We start from the raw sequence: 17,197 nt of genomic DNA on the forward strand, positions 1-17,197 counted from the left end.
TTGAACCTCCATAGAGGCCTGAATTTCAACTGACACTAATTTAGAAAAATTCTTGCAAGTGGCCTTTGGTAACTTAGTGTTTTTCATCAGATAAAACTTTCAGCTGATGAAACTAACATTTTATTTTTTATTTTGTAGTACTGGGATTTAAACTCAGGCCCTTTGTCTTGAGCTGCTTCTCCAGTCCTTTTAATTTTTGAGACAGGATTTTGCTAAATTGCTATGCAGTTCAGGCTGAGCTCAAACTTGCAATCGTCTTGCCTCAGCCTCCCAGAGTGCTGGGGTTACAGGTGTGCACTACCCATTTTAACATGACATTCTTCAAATGAATGCATTTTCTAAGTTCCTTTGCAAGGAATATGGTTCTTTTGAAATGCTTATCTAATATTTTTATACTGCCTACTTAACAGCTCCATCAGTTATTACTCACATTGAGGTTTAAAATAAGTTTATTAAAGATTGTTTCAGGAGGGTGACAACTCTGATTTGTCATTAAGAAAAAAGTTATGTTTCTTCATGCTTTATAATAAAAGTAATGTAAGAGGATAGTTATAAGCAATTTTCTGCCAGAATTCTCTGGTAGTATAATACAGTGTCATCATTTCTGCAATGCTAGAATAAATTAAAAAAAAAAAAGTCTCTTCTATGCTTCTCTTCAAAAAGCGATGAATAATAACAGGAGATGGCATCAAAACGCCATTTATTTCCTCTATTCATTCTGTAGTATTGGAGCCAGTATCTAGGAAAAGGAGAGAAAGAGTAAATGCAAGAAGTAACTTACTTTTTTTTTTGGTACCGGGGATCGAACTCGGGCCCTTGCTGCTTGCGAGGCAGGCACTGGAACCACTGAGCTAAATCCCCAGCCCTGAAGTAACTTACTTTTAAATGTAAAAAAGACTATAAAAAAGAAACGGGTGGAGACATGGTCGCGGTGGGAAACTAACAACAGTGATGCCCCAATATTAACAATGTTCCTTTCAAGGCTGAGATAAAGACAGCACTTGGCTCTCAGTGCTTAAGTTAGGGAAAAATCACACTGGACTAGATCTGACTCAAATGAAAAAAATTTTTCTTCTGATACCGGGGATCGAACTCAGGCCCTTGCGCTTGTGAGGCAGGCACCAGAACCACTGAGCTAAATCCCCAGCCCTACATGAAAATTTTATATCCACGTTTTTTTCAGGTCCTCTATTGTCTTCCTGGTAAAACAAATTCTAGCTATTATCATTTTTCTCTGCTTCTGTATTAGAAACTCAACTTTACTGTATTTCAGAATAAAATGAACTTACTTTACAGCAGCACCTCATCTGTCTGTGATCACTGAGGAATTTTCTTCATTATTTACACTTACTTGTATTTACAAATGCCAAACTATTTTAATTTCGGGAAAGACATTTTCAACAGTGCATCCTTTTGTACTGATACAGGGCAAATGGAATACAATATGAGCTCTTTTTTTTTTTTGATACCAGGAATCGAACTCAGGACCTGGCACTTGCAAGACAGGTGCAGTGACCTGAGCTATATTCCCAGCCTCTAAGATCTTAAGTATTCAATTTGGAGGTAGACATTCAATTCCTAAACTTTGCTGTGAGGGAAGTTCCTTAGGTACCACTGAAATAGCTAAGGATAATCTGCTACTTATCATGCACTTAAATTCGGAAAAACAATTTTGTATCTTTTAGTAAAAGTAACACACTAAGGACCACCAGAGAGAAGCTCCTGTAAGTAAAATGTGTAATTATACATGGACTCTCTGGCATTATTACATTTTCTCAGATGCCATCTTTACTCTTTCATTTCTTAGCCATGGTTCAAATGACTGAAACTGACATTTTACCTGTCTACATCTTATGCTGACAGAAATGGTTGCCATATGTGGCTATTTACATTTAAATTACTTTGCACTAGCTAATAAAATTAAAACATTAAGTTTTTCAGTAGCCCTAATCATATTTCATGTGCTCAACAGCTATTCACGACTATTGGATAACACAGACATTGAACATTTTCATTACAGAAAAAAATTCTGAACAGCTCTGGTGGACATCAGCTCATTTTGACACAGTATTAGGAATTATAAATGATGCTTAAATTCTACAGTCCAGTAAAAACTTAAAAACCTAAGGGTTATGAAGATGTCAGCTTAAACTACAAGAAAAAATATGAAAAACTTACATATAATTTCAAATATAGAAATGTTATTATTTTGTGATCTAGGAAATGGCACTCTCTACAGGAATTAAAAGAAAGAAAAAGACTCAAATATCATTGTATTATTTCTAGCAACAAAAAAAGACCTTAAATATCTGATGACTTCTGAACTCTACAAGTCAATGTTATGCTGCTAGTTTCATAGACTTTCTGAGACCTGGAAGAAAGTATTTCTCAAAAAAAGGGGTGAAGGTGAAATTTTATGAAGCCATTAGAAATCAGATGTAGAACATAGTTAATATGTGCAAAAATTTACAAATTTGTTTACATGATACACATGACGGTAAAAAATTTATGAGTAAAGACTAGAAAGTCTTTGCTATTAAAAGCAGTAAGTTTTATTTTCTAGTGGTGTTATAGATGATGTTTTTCTTCTGTATGCTTTGATGTTAGACATTTCTTTGGAAATAAAAAAAAAAATAGAGGACAAAGAAATCCAACCCATTACCCAAAAAATGTGGATATTAATTTCTATAGATGATGTTTTTCTTCTGTATGCTTTGATGTTAGACATTTCTTTGGAAATAAAAAAAAAAAATAGAGGACAAAGAAATCCAACCCATTACCCAAAAAATGTGGATATTAATTTTTACATTTCTTTTTCTTTTGCTTAAGACTTCCTTTCTTAGAGTGACAGTTTTTTCTACTTAGTATCAGCAATAGCTGCCTTAAAAACAAATAGTTTAGTTTGCAAAGTAGAAGTGAGCGCATATTTAAAATATAGTCAAGAAAAAGGAAATTAATTATTTAACAGAAAGCAGACATTTATGATTTTTGAACTATTTAAGGACCTAAACAAATTCCCAGGTCTGCTATGGAAAATTCCTCTGCACAGATATGAGATTAAGGGAATGGATAGTCACCATCATGACTGCAAAGTTCTTATGGTTAATTTAAATGTGCTTTAAAATAACTTTTAAAATACCAAATGTATGAGTAACCAGCAACAGAGATCTTAAACAGGGAAGGAAAACATTAATTTGCTTATTTTCTTTTCTATGTAAATCCAATCTGTATAAATATTCTATGCATTGTCTGAAACATGTATACACCTAAAGTCAGTAAAAAGACTGAGCCCTGGAATTCAGAATGGAGCTGAACAGAAGAAGCCAGGCCTCTGATGATTGATCATCTAACCATTTCCCCCGGAAGTCTTTTCAGACAGATGAAGATTTTCCAAAGACTCACAAAAACAAGATTTCAAGTGGCTTTGCTTTTACAGTAATTAGGCAAACACTTACTTTTACCATCGCACGCTACAATTTTCACTTTATCCACTTTAATAAGTTCAGTCACCTCTCTGAATTCAACATCGTTCAATACAAAAGTCCACACATTATCGCAGAATCTGTATGTATTTAGAGAGCCCTTCAAAACAAAACATTTGATATATCATGAAAAGTCATCCCCTCCTCACATTTTTCTTCAAAGAAATTTAAGAGATTTAGTTGCCAAGTTAAAACAATTACAGTTAAAATAATTATACTTAATGCTCTGCTTAAGATTTTCCTTAATTTTAATCCTATTTTCTTTTAAAAAAATAAGCAAAAGAAAAACCTAGAAAAAGTAGATTTTTTTTTGCACTAAGAGTCTCTAAATTATCTGAAATGAAGGCTGAATGCAAACAAATTTGTTTTCTACTGCCCTCTAGTGGATAAACTAGGAAAGTCCATCTGAACTTTTCATACAGCTATTTTACTACGTTAATTCTCTATACTTGTACAAAAACAGGGACTTCTCAGAAATGTTAAATCAGTTTTAACCTTGTAAATTAGATACACCACTGCTTTAACCATGATGATGACAACATTCACTGTTCTATGCAGCTAACTTTCTTCTAATAATTTATTTTTGAATGAAAATAAATATTTGAACATTAAAAGAGTACAAAGATAAACAAAAATAGAATACAACAAAACCTGACATACAGGCTGGGTGTCATGGAACACCCTTCATCCAGAACTAAGAAGGCTGAAGCAGAAGGATCACCAAGTTTGAGTCCAGCCTGGACTACATAGTGAGTAGGAGGCGTCAAAAAAAAACCCCCCAAAAAACCAAACCAAACCAAACCAAAACAAGAAAACACCTGAAACACACATGTATTCACATTTACATGTGAAATCTCATTTGAAAGAAGACATTTAAATGCTTAAAAATCTTTAATACAGGAAAAGAAACAGCAAGCAAAATTTATAATAGCAAATTTGCAGTATTATTTGTAATAGCAAAAACTGGGTTCCATTTAAATGTGTTGTCAAGGGATAATGATTGGGTGGGTAGGAATGACTATGAGTGGTAATTGTGTGCTAACCTCGGCTGGGCTCTGAGGGTGCCAAGTAGGGAGATTACAGTACAACAGCACTGTGCGAGACTAAGTCACTGGACATGATGGGGACACTCTTAACCTCGGCTGGGCTCTGAGGGTGCCAAGTAGGGAGATTACAGTACAACAGCACTGTGCGAGATTAAGTCACTGGACATGATGGGGACAAAGGCAACAGAGAAAACAGGGTGGAGAAAGCTTCTCTCACAAGTGGAAGCTAAGCCTTGAAGAATGAGTAAGAACTGTCAAAGGAGAGGTAGGACAGTGGAAAGGTAGAAAAAGCACTCAGAATGGCCCAGGAGCTTCCAGAAAACAGAATGCTTTAGGATTAAGTGAAGGAGACCATGGTGAATGCTGGAAAGCTCTACCCTATCCTAACCTTACTGGGAGGCCAATGTAGGAGTTTAAACTGATGAGTCACATGACTAGTTTACTCTTTGGTGATGACACGAAGAATGGGCTACAGGGGAATACAGCGGAGGCAGGGACAGCATAAATGACTGCCCTTAACCAGCTGTATCAGAGAGGTGGAAGTGGCTTCACTACAGTAGTAGCAAGGGGATCAATAGAAAAGGGGATTTTAAAAGGTAGCTGACAGGACTTGAAAACGATGATAAAGTGGAATGGGAAGAGATAAATCTATGGTGACTCCCAAACTTTTGACCAAGTAACAAAAGATTCACAGAAAAAATGTTGGAGGAAAGTTAAATTTGGAAGCTGTTCATGTTTGAGATGAGGTATGTCTAAATAATGTCCAATAAAGAGAGGCATGTAGAAGGCAAGGAAGCACACCCACCTACATGAAGGTCACAGGGGTGGATGAGATCATTCAAGCAGAATTTGTGGAGGCTCCAGACAACCCTAAGGGATACTAACAACTGTGACAGGTAATCAGAAGGGAACTACAAAGGAGCCTGACAGGAAGAGGCCAGGGACAGAAGAAAATATAAGAGAGGATGGTATCAAGGGAGCCTGAGTTTTGAAAAACAAAGGGGAGTAATTAATAGTATTATAATTATGCATTAGATTATATTATTAGATTATAAAATTATGCATTAGATTTAGTAAAAATTTACTTGGAAGAGAAGTGAGAGATTAACACATGGAAGAATCACTTATGACACAATGTTAAGTGAAAAGGACAGAATTATAAATATAAAATGTATATTTAAAAATTAGATCTAGCTGGGTGTGGTGGTACATGCTGTAAACCCAGAATAGTGTCTGGGGGACCGAGGTAGGAGGATCATATGCTCAAGGCCAGTCTGGGCTATTACATGGCAAGACTCCTGTCTCAAAAACAAATAAACCAACACCAAAAACCAAAACCAAAAAAAATTCCAAATCTATTAAAAAATTCAAGGTGCTTCTTTGTTATAGTTTGGACCTCTGGAAGGTTAAACTGGCAAATGCCAACTCAATGTTTATTTCTGGCATGTGTAGGACCAATTATCCTGTGAGTGTGTGGGTTATTCTCACAGCCAATCTTATGAACAAAAAGCATGTTACTGGGATTCATGGTTAGTATGTGAAGATTCACTTTCAAATATAAGCAGAGGGCCAGAAATACAGTTCAGTGGCACCCCACCTGCCTGGCAAGTTCAAGGTCCTGAGTTTAATCCCTGGTACTAGGCCCCCAAACAAAAAAAAAAAACAAAATAAAAATATAAACAGAGCATTCTGGATGTAGCTAGGAGTAAAAAAAAATTTTTTTCAGTACTGGGGATCAAACAGAGAGGGGCTTTACCCCTGGGCTATATCCCTAGCCCCTCATTTTTTTTAAGAGCTATTTTCAGACAGGGTCTTGCTAAACTGACTGGGTGGTTCTTGAACTTTCTTCTTGCCTCAGACTTGTGCAGTGCTGGGATCATAGATGTGTGCAACCACACTCCGCTAAAAAAAATCTACTTATGTGTGTTGAAATTCTTAGTTTTAGTAAATATTTTGACTTACTGAGAAAACAGAACGCTACAAAATTTTATTGTCAAAACTTAAATTATGTTATAAATTAAATTTCACCTAGAATTACATTAAAATAATTATGATAAACGTAATTAAGGGAGTATATTAGCTAGATAACTTTGGGCCAATAAATATTTAAAAATTTTAAAACATAAGAGATTAATGACATAAGTCTAATCTTTTTAGAATAATTTTGTAAACTAGAATCCCTGATATGTAATAATCTTTATAATAGTTTTTTTACTTTTTATTTTTCTACTTAAATAGAATCAGAACCCATTTAGGATCCCAAGTATACTAATATGGATTGAAAGAATAATTATATTTTAAAAAGTCTTTTATATAACATTTAACTTTTGTCAAATGCTGACTAACATTTACTCAATGTGGTCAAATCATATTTTCATATATACATTTTCATATATATATATCTCATATATATTGTGCCAAAAAATGTATACATCAGGAAAAGAAAAACTTGTATAAGTATTTTAATATTAAATTTTTTGAGATTATTTTTGGCCTCTACAATTACAAAAGGTGCTTAAAATGGTGGCCACTCACTTTCTGATATTTATTAGTACAGCAAACTGCTTGAACTCAGGACTTGGCGCTTGCAAGGCAGGCCCATCACCACTGAGTTAAATCCCCAGCCTGCAGGCAACATGTTTTCTTAAGGCTAAAATAACATCTTAAAAGTTGCACAATACATGCTAATTGTAAAAACATCAACAATTACACAGGAAAAGGAAACTCTTAGTCATCAGAAGAGCTACTATTTTTGGTACTGTGAATTGAACTCAGTGCTTTGCAGTTGCCAGGCAGGAGGGCGATTTTTCTTGATCATTAAACCTTTTAAAGCTTGCTTTATTATTTGAAGCTCACTATCATATTTAATGTAATATTCAATATTACAATATTTAAGTAGTCATTACTTAATTCTATCTGCGGGTGTATAGTCTCCCCAAAACATACACTGGATCTTTAAAGTCCTAGTTACACTAGTTCAATATAAATTTTCTCCCCCAAAATAAATCCAGTTCAAGTTTCTTGGTATTTACATTTTGACATTTGAATTTTAAACTGAAGCCACATCTCTCATATTCATCTCATTTCCCCTATAATAATGTTTTTTTTTTTTTTGAGACAGGGTCTCACTATGTAGTTGAGACTGACCTGGAACTCACTATGTAGCCCAGGCTAGTCTCAAACTCACAGCGATCCTCCTGCCTCAGCCTCCTGAGTGCTGCAATTACAGGCATGCGCCACCATGCCCAGCTTTCCCTATAACAATCTACGAAATAATCTCACTTACATAGAATTCATATGTAGATTTAAAACAAAAGAAATTTAACATGTTACATAAAACTACTCTCTTCTTTAGTGGGTGCTTCATCTTTTTATAGGACAAGAATTACTCTAAATAAAAAAAAAATATATATTTAAATATGATCCAGCAATGTGGCTTTGAAAGTTGGTTATTAACTATATATTATTTCTTTTATCTCTGTCATATCCTACATCAAGCTAAAGAGAACACTATTTGCAAATATTCTGGACTTCAAATTGATCAAGTCAAAACTGATAATCCGGTGGGGCAGGGTGACAAAAGCCTTAACCACAGTAGCAGTGGGTAAAGAAAAATGAATGGAAAAGAAAGTCCTGATCAAGCCTGTTACTGTAGCTTTTGGGAAATAGACAAACTTACAAAACATTATGAAAGAGAAATGCCAAGTGTCCAATTAACTTTAGCCAAAGAGATCCAAACTTCAAACCTACGGTGATGCAATGAGAAGACTATTGAGGCTGTAAGAAGCCTACTGTCTCTGACAAGTGGTTCATCATATTTTGTACGTGGGCAGAAGTTTATGTATCAACATGAAACAATTTAGAAATAAAGGATGGGGGACCAGTGATGTAGCTCAGTGGTGGAGCATCTGTCTAGCATAAATGCATGAGATCTTGGATTTAACTCCCAGTGTGTGTGTGTCTCTCTCTCCCTCCCTCCCTCCTTCTCTCCCTCTCTCTCTCATAGATGTACACACACATGAAACTGGGCAGCTTTTTATGTATGGCTATATAAACACAAAGGAAATTTGTCAGAGACACTAGTGATCCAAAAATTGTGCTGGGAATGTAGTTCAGAGGCAGAGAGCTTGCCTAGCATACATGAAGCCCTGGATTTGATACTCAACACTAGAAAAAAGAAAAATCAAGAATCCACTGATCACATTTTATAGTCTTAGAAACATAATTTTGAACAGTGGATTGCTATCTAATCTTTTTTTTGTTTTGTTTTGTTTTTTGGTGATTGTTATCTAATCTTAAAGACATCTTTTATTTCAGATAAATTTTAGGCATGTGAAACTCATACACTACTACTTTGTTCAACTCTATTCCCAGTATGTAGGACAACATAAGAAATCAAATACTTATTAAATAACATTTTCACTGAAACAACAACAAGAACAACAACAGCTACAACAACCACCTCCCTAAAACCTCCATACCATAACACTGAGCTTCTCAATGCAAGGAAATTCAGAAGTTCTTTTCAAATACTTATCTTCATATATTTTAACCTTCCAATTTCTACATGAGGGTTATGTCTTAGAACACAAAATAAGCACTGATATTAAATGTAACAACCCAATATACCCTACAATATTATATGGCTCCATTAATAAAATTATTGTGGTAAAATTATTTCTGTTCTACCATTTTTCAATGAGTTCTTAATACACAATTACCATAAAATTGAGAGATAATTTTGTTCAGTTTTATAAGATTCTTCAAAGTCTCAGTGACTTACATGAGGTCATGCTACTAAAATAACTGGTTAGTTCAGGTTTTTAAAAGCCAGGTTACCTAAAAGTAGGTGGGAGGTCACATGAAGGTTCTAGAAATAATTTTACTTTCCTGGAAAAGGGGAAGGCCAGAGTTTGAAAAAAATAACTAAACCTCAGGGATTATTCCACTACTTACCTTCAATCTTGCAGTTACTGTTTTCAGACACTTGAAATCTCAACAATTCTTCAGGGAAGAGAGCCAAACAGGCTGATTTACAAACAATGAATAAAAATCTCAAAACAACTCTGTATGTCACTTTAACTGCACAAATGTAGTATATAGCTAATACAAAAATAAAACACAGTTCAGTTTTTGCAAACAAGTTCTATAAATTGATCAGCCATCTCTTCCTCTTATAATTAAAAAATACATATGGGACTTAAAAAACACTGCTTTAACAACTACTGGTGCAGGCTTCTAGATTTAGTAAAATATCCTTACCCTGAAATTGACTCTGTTCCTGACCCTCTGAGCCAATGCTGAATTTATAGCCTTATCAAACTGAAGTAGAACTTGGAGGGCAAGTTGAGGGGTGATCTGTTGAGACTGAGAAAAAGTAAAAGTTATAAATCCTCTTGGGGAAGAACATTAAAGATAAGAATAAATAAAAATGTACAAATTACCACTTAAAATTTAACTGAGGATAACCAGAGCCTCTAGAGTTCCTGATTCACCATTGTCATAACTGACAATGAAGAAGCAAAGTTTGAAAATACTTTTGATCTTCACACATTAAAAAAAAACGTATTTTGAAAAAGAAACATAGTGATTTTTAAAAGCTAGAACAAAACTATCTTTTTTTGTTTCTGGAAAGAAGTGTTCAACAAAGTAGAGGAAATCAAGATTTTTCTAAATAAAAAAACATAGGATCTATTAAAAAGAGATGAAATCTTACCTAATTCCATGTAATAATATCAAAATAAACAGAAACAATATGTTCTCAACTGGGCAGTTTAAACAAAACTGTTCTAAAACGGAAATGTAAATTTGAAATTCTAATTTAAATCTCAAAAGATGTCGATTAAATTTTAATGTTATTACTATTATTTTGTGGTACTCAAAATTGAACCCAGGGCCATTGAACTGAGTGAGCTACATCCCCATCCCTTTTTTATTTTAAATTATGAGACAGGGTCTTGTCAAGATGGCCTTGAACATGCATATCCTGTCTGTCTCTCAGAGTGCTGGGATTACAGGTACAGATGGGTAAAATTATTTTTAAAGCTACACAGAATATGCCCTTCTTCTAAATATAAAATCATCAATTTAAATTTTTCATAAAAATCTGAAGAGTTCTGCCTATTTAACTGCATTATTCAATCATCATATTTTATAAATAGGGACTTGCCCTTGCTCATCGGTCAGAGAAACTGACCTCCTGAGCCAAATGGTCTAAGTTTACCTCATCTCTTTCTGACTGGGATAAGGGACATGATAAGACACTCATGTAAGTGACCACGTGTGGTTTTCAATCTCTCACCTGGATGAGCTCATCTAGGCTTTCCTGAAGACTGTTTCCCAACGTGGTATTTCTGTATAACTGATATGCCATGACTCAGGAGGAAGAAATTACTTTATTTTCAGGCTTGCATTGATATCCTAAAAATTTAATATAAAATAATTAAAAAGATCACACTATAACATCATAAATTATGTATGTAATATAGTCTACCTCATATTTTTCAATATAGAACTCTTATTACAGATTACTATATAATACTTTTGAGATTTCAAAGGATAAAAATTATTTCTCTAGCTTTTTTTCTGTGATTTTGACATAGGCATCTTTTTTTTAAATAATAAAAAGTTTTTTGAGATAGTCTCAACTGATCCTCCCATCTCAGCCTCCCAAGTAGCTAGTGTGAGCCAAAGTGCTTGGTTTCTTTACTATTTCTTTCTAGTCTTCCTTAGTCTAGAATGTACCATCCATTCTCACTGCTGTCCAGTCACTGATCCAGGTATTCTTCAGCTCATATTTGGCCCTTTATTTTCCAGTTCTCTCACAATTCAGTTATCTATAGAGCACCTACTAAGGGGATGACACTATGACAGGTATCAGAGAGAGAGAGAAAGATAAGATAGTCTTCTGATCCTAAAAGCTTACACTCTAGATAAAGTTAAGAGGCTGGGGATTTAGCTCAGTGGTTCCGCTGCCTGCTTTGCAAGCACAAGGTCCTGAATTCGATCCCCAGTACCCCCCCTACCGATAAGTTAGAGACATACAAAAGGTTAACTTCAGTACAACACAGAAAGTGTGACAAAGACATACACAGCATACCGAGAGAGAGGAGTCTGTGGACTAAGTTGGCTCAGAAAAAATTTCAGATTCATAAAGCTAGACTTCAGTTGCACAAAGAAGGAAAGTCATTCTAGGCAGACAGAAGAGAAAGCCATAGTCCCTGAAGCATTTCAGACAGGAAAGATCAGACAAATGGGCTTCATATGAGACTAGAAACAGGTAAGGGATGTACCTTCCTGTAGTACAGATTCAACAAGTATTTTATCCAGCTTCTACTACATGTCAGGAATAAGATCTCTAACCCTGTGGTACTTCTCCCAGCATATTCTTCCTTAGCAACCTGACTTCCACCTACTGAGTTATCCTAAGTCTTCTTACGTCTTCTTTTTTCTGCGTGTTTAAAACCCTTGGTAATTCTATCCAGGATTATTGGCTTTAATACCATCTATCTGCTGATGACTCCCAAATCCATATGTACAGTCCTGACTTCTCTTCTGGTAGCCATATATAAAACTGTCTACTTGAAACTGAATAAAAAATATCATGCAGGAGGCTTAAATTTTCTTAAAGCCAAATTCCTGAAACTACCCTTCCAATTTTGCTATCCTCAAGTCTTGCCCAACTCAGTAAGCAGTATACCTTCTCATCCAGTAAAACAATTCAAAGACCTGAGTCAACATCAACTTTTTCTCTTACCCAGTATCTAATCTTTCAGTCAATCCTTCAAGTTATTCCTTCTAAATACAGCTAGAATCTGATAATTTCTACTATCTTTAATGTTATCACTTTAAGTCACCATTATCTGTCACTAAAATTAATGTGATGCTCAGTAAGTGGTCTCATTTCTATTCTTGCCAATATCACCCACATCCTCATCCTCAACAGCAGTACAGCAAGACTTTAAAACATAAGGCAAATCTCACCATTTGTCCAATCAAAACTACCAACAACAGCAACCTGTCTTGGAGGAAAATAAGAACAAAAACATCCAAAATCCTTCTGAAAGTTTGCAAGGCAAACAGGATTTGTACCTCTACTACCCTCCCTGCCTTACTTTCTTCCACTTACACTCTCCCTTCATTGTAGTCACAATGGTCCCTGCTGCTCTCTGGTTGGAGGGACTTTGCACTGCTGTTTTTTTCTGCTGTGCATATTCTTCCCAGATACCCACAGTTCACTACCTCACTTGACTCAGATCTCTCCTCAAATTTCACCTCAGCAGAAAGGCCTGGGATCAACCTGTAAGAATAACCTCTCTTCCTTCTCGCACTGTTTTATTTTCATTCATACCAGTAACTGAAACTGAGATATATGTGTGTGTGTGTGTGTGTGTGTGTGTGTGTGTGTGTGTATTTTTTTTGTCACCCGTCTCCAACTACTACAACAGGTATATCCAGGAAGGTAGTTCTGTTGTTATACTTACCATCTAAAACAATGTATGTAGTAGGTATTCAAAAAGTAGTATTTGAGTGCATAAAAAACTTGGTGATATGTCAAAGTACTAACACCAAACATTAGGAATATACCCAAGTGAGAGACAAAGTTTTCTACTTTGAGAAAACTATAGCAATAGAAACTTTCAGACTCTCAAAAGCACATCTACCTACCTACCAATACTATATCTATACTTTTATACTCTGCCTGTTTGATGTTACTGTAGTTGAACTACAGCAGAACTTTGGTTCATAAGCAATTCGTTCAATGATTCTGGTTGCACATGCCTTCATCTAAATTCAATCCTTCTAACTTTGAGGTCCTATCCCTTCACTTGAGGATACTGTACCCCTAATCCCAACTCAGATATTGGGAGCTGAATCCAAACATCTACACTGAGCTATATTATCCCCAGCCCTTTTTCATTCAGAGACAGGATCTTACTAACTTGTCTAAGCTGGGCTCAAACCTGTGATTCTCTTGTCTCAACCTCCCAAAGGCTAGGATTATGAGTGTGTGTCATCATGTTTTTCTTTCTTTTGAGACAGGGTCTCACTTTGTAGCCCAGACTGGCCTCAAACCCTCCATCCTGCCTCAGTCTCCCAAGTGCTGGGATTATAGGTGTGAACCACCATGCCCAGCAAGGATACTGTTCTAACAATTCAGTTGTTCCTTCTCCCTCTTACCACCAAATTTTCCTTCTCTGTTCATTTTCATCAGCAAACAAACCAGTAGTTACTTCTTCCATCTTGGGGAAAAAAACCTAACTTATTTCCTCCACAAGGTCCACTCTATTTCTCTGTTCTCCTTTGCAATAAAACTCCACAGAGCCATCTGTACTCACTAACTTCCATTTCTTAATTTTCCTAAATGCACATCTAGTGGGCTTTTCCCTTTAGCACTGTAAGGGAACAGATGGTGAAGGTCATCCACAGCACTGCTAATGCTAATCTTCAATCCTCACCAGACTAGAGCACTTGACAAAGCTGATTACTCTCTTTGCCAAAGGATCTCTGCTTGGCTTCTGGGACACTTAACTTTTGAGGCTGGTTCACCCTTCATGATATTGCTTATTGGTTGATCCTCTTCCACTGAACTCTTAATGTCACAGGTTTTGATAGCTGTCATCTACACACACTCCTTAGTGGTAACATTCCTTTCGTGGCTTAAATAAGTATCCCTGTTGATGATTTCCAACTCACATATCAGCATAAAACTCCTTCCTGACTCCAACTTGGCATGTCTTTGAGCATGACAAGCATGTTCTTAAGACCCCTTGTGATGGCTCTTCTTAAATCTGCGTCTTACTGGGTTGAACTGACCCACAATAATTAAAATACCAATTCCCACATTGATTCTGCACCTTCCCATGCCCTTTATCTCACTCTTTTTGATGGTACTTTTTTTTTTAACACATTACAGAATGTACTTATTTTACATTTCACTTCTGGTTACTCCAACAGAATATAAACTTCATGGATTTTTGTCTGTTTTGTTCACTGAAATAAACTGGGCATCTAGAACAGTGCCCAAAACATGATGGGAGTCAAACATTTGCTCAATCAGGATTGACGGTAGAAACCAGTAAGCGTAAGGTGGGGAGGGCAGGGGGCTGAAAAGGAAAGGAAAGAGCCCAACAGGAGACAAAAACTTTGCAAAGAAAGAAAAGAAGCTCTTGTTATGCACGCGCCATCTGACAGCCAATTACCTAAAAAAAAAAATGGCTATAAGGTGTTTAAACGTCTGTTGCAACCGCTCATTATAGCTGTGGTCTTGGCTAGGCAAATTCAGCACTCTCGTGATTTTGCAGTTTAGAAAATCAGAATACTCCAAATTCGAGCAGTCCTGGTCGCTCACGGAACGGCCCTGTTTAAAATCTCCCTTTGCCGGAGTTCGCGCGAGGAAAAGTTGAAGGGCGGACTCCACACCCGGCGACGCGTCTCCCGCCTGCGAACCCGGCCGCCTGGCGAGGCCTTCGGCCTGCCCGTTACCCGCCGCGCCCGGCCAGAGGCAAAGGGCCGAGAACCGAGGCCCTCCCAGTTGGCCCCGGAGCCCGCCAGCAGCCCAGCCCCGCTCACCAGTCCCTGCGGGAGGCGCTTCCCGCCACGGAATGCAGAACAGGCGAGGCCAGGGGCCCGCAGAAGGAGCCGCCTAGCCCACCACTTCCTCAGCCGCTGGGAAAACCGCAGAGCGGAGACCGCGACCCGGAAGTGCTTGAGGAACCAGGAAGTGACCCACGCCAGGGGCCCCGCCCACCACTACAATCGAGAGGGCGGGGCACGAGGGGAGGGGTGGGGTGCCGGCTATTCAAACCCCAGGGCGGCGAGGACGATACTTGATTCTTCCAGAGGGAATTGTAATTTTCACAGATTTATCGTCCCCACTTAGCTGCAGTTTGAGAAATGATGGGAATTCACATTTTGTCTGGGCTTTACTGTTGTCCACCTTACAGTACCATACTAAAGGCGAATTCTGAGAATTATTATAGAGATAACTACCCCATTCAAAAATAGGGTTGCAGTTAATTTAGGATTTTAGCATGTGATTTAAGTTTCATTTGGCAGTTTGTACTTCAAATTTGTTCCTTATACGCAAGCTCAATACTTCATTCTGTGGATCAGGACCCTAAATGGATTAAATGCAGCAGGCCCAACAGTTGGCCCTTGAGTAGCTGAATACTCATTAAGAGCAAAAAACCACCGCTTCCACCTGAAACTCGACTGGGTCTGGATTCTAAACAGGTCTTAATTTATGTCATGTGTTCATATTTTATACTCTCACCCTTAGACCCTCTACTAAAAATACTTCTAAACTATTAAGTACCTCGTTTGACTACAGTTTAAACAATGGTAAATATCATCACAGAACTGTTCACCCCATCCCCACAGAATAGGAAGCACCCAGAGTATAAAGAACACTAAAGGCCTGAAATTATTTGAAAGGCTTATTAGATAATTCAGTGTAAAGATCTGTAGCATAATGAAAAAAATGTGATAAAATGAGGCAAATATAAACTTTCCAATTAATTTATTTAAATTCATTAACGTTGCAAAGCTATGTGCAACAAAGACACAAGTTACTGTATTCCTAAAAGGTCAAAGGAAAAGAAAATATTACATCTCCTACATTGTAAATCATGACCAACACTTTCTTAGAGACCTCATCAACATGTTGCACACAGACATCAAAATTTAATTTCACAATGAAACGACAGTACTAGTCAGCATCATTCTAATATCACAGAAAGCTCACAGTTTTTCCAAGTGACAGCATGTGAACTTGTAAAGAACATATTTCTGAAACATACATCAAAGTGCACTGATACTTTGAATTGTGTTTTATGTGAACTGTGTCCCAAGGGCTGTGCAAGTCCATGGCCCAAATACCACCAACATTTACTAGGTAGGTTTGTGTAACCATTAAGCAACCATTAAAAAGGAACATTAAAATAGATGATATTATTAAGTTCCTCTGTCAAACTAAATGTGAAAAATGCCTAAAAACTTCAAATGCAAACATAACCTTTTGCAGAATGTTAAGATAAAACCTGAGAGTTATCTGAACAAACATTTTAATATCATTTTTACTAATTTGAAAGCAAACATTTTTCATCTGGTGCTTGATTTGTGAAATTCACATACAGTGAATCTCAGCATTTTAAAGTTTGCAAAACACATTATGTAAAGATCTGTTACATCTAATTGCAACAAACTGTTCTATTCAAATTTTAGTGTTGATCCTTACTGTCCCATATACTGCTTTATTTTTACTTGCCAGTTAGAACTTTAAAGGAAAGAAATTACTGGGCCTCATTGGCGATGATCCTAAATTCACATAGCACCTCAGGAAGAGGACCTCAGAACACTGGGCAGGTAAAACCTCACTTTCCTCCACACTCAGCCTTCCAGACAGCTGTTCCTTAACTCTTTCCTAGCAATTCAAGATACACAAATTCTATTCCCTGCGGCAAGACAAACTCTTCAATAGCCAAACAAGCCTAACTTACATTACTTCCTTTTACTTACTCTATACCTCTGGAATTTGTTTGTGCCCCATTTCACACATACCCATATAAAATGGGGAAAAACAGGCACGAAACAGAAACAGAATGTAGTCATCTCTGTCATCAGCACATCTCTACCTCAGCAAAGTAAACAATTTTCTACTTACAACAT

General features: G+C 36.7%; 1 protein-coding gene across 1 annotated transcript; it reads right to left on the bottom strand.

The window, feature by feature from the left end:
• Nucleotides 1–431: 431 nt before the first annotated feature.
• Gtf2a2 (general transcription factor IIA subunit 2) lies at nucleotides 432–15,236 on the bottom strand. Its single transcript, XM_010641238.2, has 5 exons — nucleotides 15,101–15,236; nucleotides 10,830–10,948; nucleotides 9,791–9,895; nucleotides 3,456–3,582; nucleotides 432–739 (listed from the first exon to the last, which is right to left on the bottom strand). Exons 2-5 carry the CDS (start codon nucleotides 10,899–10,901, stop codon nucleotides 714–716), a joined length of 330 nt encoding a protein of 109 aa, XP_010639540.1. The 5' UTR covers nucleotides 10,902–10,948; nucleotides 15,101–15,236; the 3' UTR covers nucleotides 432–713.
• Between the last annotated feature and the right edge of the window lie 1,961 nt (nucleotides 15,237–17,197).

Source organism: Fukomys damarensis, unplaced genomic scaffold (genome assembly GCF_012274545.1).
Source record: "Fukomys damarensis isolate Sample0158 unplaced genomic scaffold, DMR_v1.0_HiC HiC_scaffold_25, whole genome shotgun sequence".
Classification (NCBI taxonomy): domain Eukaryota; kingdom Metazoa; phylum Chordata; class Mammalia; order Rodentia; family Bathyergidae; genus Fukomys; species Fukomys damarensis.